At 39.6% G+C, this 7,500-nt stretch overlaps 1 protein-coding gene across 1 annotated transcript in view; it reads left to right on the top strand.

The window, feature by feature from the left end:
* The window catches only part of LOC311114630 (cyclic nucleotide-gated cation channel-like), a gene marked incomplete at both ends in the record, with an annotated part of 38,706 nt that extends 31,252 nt beyond the window's left edge, over positions 1–7,454 (top strand). Inside the window, 2 exons of the mRNA XM_084189873.1 lie at positions 913–1,122; positions 7,176–7,454. Coding sequence (XP_084045999.1) covers positions 913–1,122; positions 7,176–7,454 — 489 coding nt within the window. The remainder of the gene's footprint in view (positions 1–912; positions 1,123–7,175) is intronic.
* Between the last annotated feature and the right edge of the window lie 46 nt (positions 7,455–7,500).

Here is a 7,500-nt window from a genome sequence, read left to right as displayed (position 1 = left end):
CCACCAGGCTACTAGGGACCTTCGGTTACTGGCCCAACGCTCCTAACCACTAGGCTACTAGGGACCTTGGGTTACTGGCCCAACGTTCCTAACCACCAGGCTACTAGGGACCTTCGGTTACTGGCCCAACGCTCCTAACCACTAGGCTACTAGGGACCTTGGGTTACTGGCCCAACGTTCCTAACCACCAGGCTACTAGGGACCTTCGGTTACTGGCCCAACGCTCCTAACCACTAGGCTACTAGGGACCTTGGGTTACTGGCCCAGCGCTCCTAACCACTAGGCTCCTAGGGACCTTGGGTTACTGGCCCAACGCTCCTAACCACTAGCCACTAGGCTACTAGGGACCTTGGGTTACTGGCCCAGCGCTCCTAACCACTAGCCACTAGGCTCCTAGGGACCTTGGGTTACTGGCCCAACGCTCCTAACCACTAGCCACTAGGCTACTAGGGACCTTGGGTTACTGGCCCAACGCTCCTAACCACTAGGCTAGTAGGGACCTTGGGTTACTGGCCCAACGCTCCTAACCACTAGCCACCAGGCTACTAGGGACCTTCGGTTACTGGCCCAGCGATCCTAGCCACCAGGCTCCTAGGGACCTTGGGTTACTGGCCCAGCGCTCCTAACCACCAGGCTCCTAGGGACCTTGGGTTACTGGCCCAACGCTCCTAACCACCAGGCTGCCTATCATTGGATTTAGGTTCAAAGTCATTTTCCACGTTTATCCTACGTCATCGCATAGATTTTGGGGGTTGAAATGACGTTGAAACAATCTTGATTCAACCAGTTTTTGCTCAGTGGGTTGTTGGAAAAGGACCCATAAGAATTTCCCTGTAAGTCTACAGCTATTGACAAATAAAATGTTGATTTGATTTGTTTTGATTGAACCCTAACCTGTTGTCTCTCCTCCAGGTGATCATCCACTGGAACGCCTGCATATACTACTCCTTCTCCAAGGCCCTGGGGCTGGGGTCTGATTCCTGGGTGTACCCCAACCAGACCACTCTGTCCCGGGGTTACATCTACTGCCTCTATTGGTCCACACTCACCCTCACCACCATAGGAGAGACACCACCACCCGTACGAGATGAGGAGTTCCTCTTCGTGGTCTTTGACTTCCTGGTGAGTGCATAATGGAACCCTATACCATATACCCTATTCCCTAGATAGTGCACCCTATTTCCTAGATAGTGCACCCTATTTCCTAGATAGTGCACACTATTTCCTAGACAGTGCACCATATTTCCTAGATAGTGCACCCTATTTCCTAGATAGTGCACCCTATTTCCTAGACAGTGCACCCTATTTCCTAGATAGTGCACCCTATTTCCTAGATAGTGCACTCTATATCCTAGATAGTGTACCCTATTTCCTAGACAGTGCACCCTATTTCCTAGATAGTGCACCCTATATCCTAGATAGTGCACACTATTTCCTAGACAGTGCACCCTATTTCCTAGATAGTGCACACTATTTCCTAGACAGTGCACCCTATTTCCTAGATTGTGCACCCTATTTCCTAGATAGTGCACCCTATTTCCTAGATAGTGTACCCTATTTCCTAGATAGTGCACCCTATTTCCTAGATAGTGCACACTATTTCCTAGACAGTGCACCATATTTCCTAGATAGTGCACCCTATTTCCTAGATAGTGCACCCTATTTCCTAGACAGTGCACCCTATTTCCTAGATAGTGCACCCTATTTCCTAGATAGTGCACTCTATATCCTAGATAGTGTACCCTATTTCCTAGAAAGTGCACCCTATTTCCTAGATAGTGCACCCTATATCCTAGATAGTGCACACTATTTCCTAGACAGTGCACCCTATTTCCTAGATAGTGCACACTATTTCCTAGACAGTGCACCCTATTTTCTAGATTGTGCACCCTATTTCCTAGATAGTGCACCCTATTTCCTAGATAGTGTACCCTATATCCTAGATAGTGCACCCTATTTCCTAGATAGTGTACCCTATTTCCTAGATAGTGCACCCTATTTCCTAGATAGTGTACTCTATATCCTAGATAGTGTACCCTATTTCCTAGACAGTGCACCCTATTTCCTAGATAGTGCACCCTATATCCTAGATAGTGCACACTATTTCCTAGACAGTGCACCCTATTTCCTAGATAGTGCACACTATTTCCTAGACAGTGCACCCTATTTCCTAGATTGTGCACCCTATTTCCTAGATAGTGCACCCTATTTCCTAGATAGTGTACCCTATTTCCTAGATAGTGCACCCTATTTCCTAGATAGTGCACACTATTTCCTAGACAGTGCACCATATTTCCTAGATAGTGCACCCTATTTCCTAGATAGTGCACCCTATTTCCTAGACAGTGCACCCTATTTCCTAGATAGTGCACCCTATTTCCTAGATAGTGCACTCTATATCCTAGATAGTGTACCCTATTTCCTAGAAAGTGCACCCTATTTCCTAGATAGTGCACCCTATATCCTAGATAGTGCACACTATTTCCTAGACAGTGCACCCTATTTCCTAGATAGTGCACACTATTTCCTAGACAGTGCACCCTATTTTCTAGATTGTGCACCCTATTTCCTAGATAGTGCACCCTATTTCCTAGATAGTGTACCCTATATCCTAGATAGTGCACCCTATTTCCTAGATAGTGTACCCTATTTCCTAGATAGTGCACCCTATTTCCTAGATAGTGTACTCTATTTCCTAGATAGTGCACCCTATTTCCTAGATAGTGTACCCTATATCCTAGATAGTGCACCCTATATCCTAGATAGTGCACCCTATTTCCTAGATAGTGTACTCTATTTCCTAGATAGTGCACCCTATTTCCTAGATAGTGTACCCTATATCCTAGATAGTGCACCCTATATCCTAGATAGTGCACCCTATTTCCTAGATAGTGTACCCTATATCCTAGATAGTGCACCCTATTTCCTAGATAGTGCACCCTATATCCTAGATAGTGCACCCTATTTCCTAGATAGTGTACTCTATTTCCTAGATAGTGCACCCTATTTCCTAGATAGTGTACCCTATATCCTAGATAGTGCACCCTATATCCTAGATAGTGCACCCTATTTCCTAGATAGTGTACCCTATATCCTAGATAGTGCACCCTATTTCCTAGATAGTGCACCATATTTCCTAGATAGTGCACCCTATTTCCTAGATAGTGCACCCTATTTCCTAGACAGTGCACCCTATTTCCTAGATAGTGCACCCTATTTCCTAGATAGTGTACCCTATATCCTAGATAATGTACCCTATATCCTAGATAGTGTACCACTTTATGTCTGACACGGAACCCTATTCCCTAGATAGTGCACCCTATTTCCTAGATAGTGCACCTTATTCCCCAGATCAGATACACTCTTAGGAAAAAGTGTTCCAAAATGGTTCTTCAGCTGTCCCCATAGGAGAACCCTTTTGGCTCCATGTAGAACCCTCTGTGTCTTAATCCTAGAGCATTAACATATTGGGTATGTTGATCCTAGAGCATTAACATATTGGGTATGTTGATCCTAGAACATTAACATATTGGGTATGTTGATCCTAGAACATTAACATATTGGGTATGTTGATCCTAGAACATTAACATATTGGGTATGTTGATCCTGAAACATTAACATATTGGGTATGTTGATCCTAGAGCATTAACATATTGGGTATGTTGATCCTAGAGCATTGACATATTGGGTATGTTGATCCTGAAACATTAACATATTGGGTATGTTGATCCTAGAGCATTAACATATTGGGTATGTTGATCCTAGAGCATTAACATATTGGGTATGTTGATCCTGAAACATTAACATATTGGGTATGTTGATCCTAGAACATTAACATATTGGGTATGTTGATCCTGAAACATTAACATATTGGGTATGTTGATCCTAGAGCATTAACATATTGGGTATGTTGATCCTGAAACATTAACATATTGGGTATGTTGATCCTAGAACATTAACATATTGGGTATGTTGATCCTAGAACATTACCATATTGGGTATGTTGATCCTAGAACATTAACATATTGGGTATGTTGATCCTAGAACATTAACATATTGGGTATGTTGATCCTGAAACATTAACATATTGGGTATGTTGATCCTAGAACATTAACATATTGGGTATGTTGATCCTAGAGCATTAACATATTGGGTATGTTGATCCTAGAACATTAACATATTGGGTATGTTGATCCTAGAACATTAACATATTGGGTATGTTGATCCTAGAACATTAACATATTGGGTATGTTGATCCTAGAGCATTAACATATTGGGTATGTTGATCCTAGAACATTAACATATTGGGTATGTTGATCCTAGAACATTAACATATTGGGTATGTTGATCCTAGAGCATTAACATATTGGGTATGTTGATCCTAGAAGATTAACATATTGGGTATGTTGATCCTGAAACATTAACATATTGGGTATGTTGATCCTAGAACATTAACATATTGGGTATGTTGATCCTAGAACATTAACATATTGGGTATGTTGATCCTAGAACATTAACATATTGGGTATGTTGATCCTGAAACATTAACATATTGGGTATGTTGATCCTAGAACATTAACATATTGGGTATGTTGATCCTAGAACATTAACATATTGGGTATGTTGATCCTGAAACATTAACATATTGGGTATGTTGATCCTGAAACATTAACATATTGGGTATGTTGATCCTAGAACATTAACATATTGGGTATGTTGATCCTGAAACATTAACATATTGGGTATGTTGATCCTGAAACATTAACATATTGGGTATGTTGATACTAGAGCATTAACATATTGGGTATGTTGATCCTGAAACATTAACATATTGGGTATGTTGATCCTAGAGCATTAACATATTGGGTATGTTGATCCTAGAGCATTAACATATTGGGTATGTTGATCCTGAAACATTAACATATTGGGTATGTTGATCCTGAAACATTAACATATTGGGTATGTTGATCCTAGAACATTAACATATTGGGTATGTTGATCCTAGAACATTAACATATTGGGTATGTTGATCCTGAAACATTAACATATTGGGTATGTTGATCCTGAAACATTAACATATTGGGTATGTTGATCCTAGAACATTAACATATTGGGTATGTTGATCCTGAAACATTAACATATTGGGTATGTTGATCCTGAAACATTAACATATTGGGTATGTTGATACTAGAGCATTAACATATTGGGTATGTTGATCCTGAAACATTAACATATTGGCTATGTTGATCCTAGAGCATTAACATATTGGGTATGTTGATACTAGAGCATTAACATATTGGGTATGTTGATCCTGAAACATTAACATATTGGGTATGTTGATCCTGAAACATTAACATATTGGGTATGTTGATCCTAGAGCATTAACATATTGGGTATGTTGATCCTGAAACATTAACATATTGGGTATGTTGATCCTGAAACATTAACATATTGGGTATGTTGATCCTGAAACATTAACATATTGGGTATGTTGATCCTGAAACATTAACATATTGGGTATGTTGATCCTAGAACATTAACATATTGGGTATGTTGATCCTAGAACATTAACATATTGGGTATGTTGATCCTGAAACATTAACATATTGGGTATGTTGATCCTAGAACATTAACATATTGGGTATGTTGATCCTGAAACATTAACATATTGGGTATGTTGATCCTAGAACATTAACATATTGGGTATGTTGATCCTGAAACATTAACATATTGGGTATGTTGATCCTAGAACATTAACATATTGGGTATGTTGATCCTGAAACATTAACATATTGGGTATGTTGATCCTGAAACATTAACATATTGGGTATGTTGATACTAGAGCATTAACATATTGGGTATGTTGATCCTGAAACATTAACATATTGGGTATGTTGATCCTAGAGCATTAACATATTGGGTATGTTGATCCTAGAGCATTAACATATTGGGTATGTTGATCCTGAAACATTAACATATTGGGTATGTTGATCCTGAAACATTAACATATTGGGTATGTTGATCCTGAAACATTAACATATTGGGTATGTTGATCCTGAAACATTAACATATTGGGTATGTTGATCCTAGAACATTAACATATTGGGTATGTTGATCCTAGAACATTAACATATTGGGTATGTTGATCCTGAAACATTAACATATTGGGTATGTTGATCCTAGAACATTAACATATTGGGTATGTTGATCCTGAAACATTAACATATTGGGTATGTTGATCCTAGAACATTAACATATTGGGTATGTTGATCCTGAAACATTAACATATTGGGTATGTTGATCCTGAAACATTAACATATTGGGTATGTTGATCCTAGAACATTAACATATTGGGTATGTTGATCCTGAAACATTAACATATTGGGTATGTTGATCCTGAAACATTAACATATTGGGTATGTTGATACTAGAGCATTAACATATTGGGTATGTTGATCCTGAAACATTAACATATTGGGTATGTTGATCCTAGAGCATTAACATATTGGGTATGTTGATCCTAGAGCATTAACATATTGGGTATGTTGATCCTGAAACATTAACATATTGGGTATGTTGATCCTGAAACATTAACATATTGGGTATGTTGATCCTGAAACATTAACATATTGGGTATGTTGATCCTGAAACATTAACATATTGGGTATGTTGATCCTAGAACATTAACATATTGGGTATGTTGATCCTGAAACATTAACATATTGGGTATGTTGATCCTGAAACATTAACATATTGGGTATGTTGATACTAGAGCATTAACATATTGGGTATGTTGATCCTGAAACATTAACATATTGGGTATGTTGATCCTGAAACATTAACATATTGGGTATGTTGATCCTAGAGCATTAACATATTGGGTATGTTGATCCTAGAGCATTAACATATTGGGTATGTTGATCCTGAAACATTAACATATTGGGTATGTTGATCCTGAAACATTAACATATTGGGTATGTTGATCCTGAAACATTAACATATTGGGTATGTTGATCCTGAAACATTAACATATTGGGTATGTTGATCCTAGAACATTAACATATTGGGTATGTTGATCCTGAAACATTAACATATTGGGTATGTTGATCCAAGAACATTAACATATTGGGTATGTTGATCCTAGAACATTAACATATTGGGTGTGTTAATCCTAGGTGGGAGTGTTGATCTTCGCCAGCATCGTGGGGAACGTAGGAGCCATGATCTCCAACATGAACGCTACGCGGGCAGAGTTCCAGAGCCGCATCGACCAGGTCAAACATTACATGCAGTTCAGACACGTCAGCCGCGACCTGGAGCACCGTGTCATTCGCTGGTTCGACTACCTCTGGACCAATCAGAAGGCGGTAGACGAACAGGAAGTGCTGAAGAGCCTACCCAATAAGCTGAGGGCTGAGATCGCTATCAATGTGCACCTGGAGACATTGAAGAAGGTAGAAAACACACACTCTCACATACTCTCTCACATACTTGCCTCCT

Source organism: Coregonus lavaretus, assembly GCF_964263955.1.
Source record: "Coregonus lavaretus genome assembly, contig: HAP1_SCAFFOLD_3192, whole genome shotgun sequence".
Classification (NCBI taxonomy): Eukaryota; Metazoa; Chordata; class Actinopteri; order Salmoniformes; family Salmonidae; genus Coregonus; species Coregonus lavaretus.
This window is presented reverse-complemented; position numbering and strand designations above follow the sequence as displayed.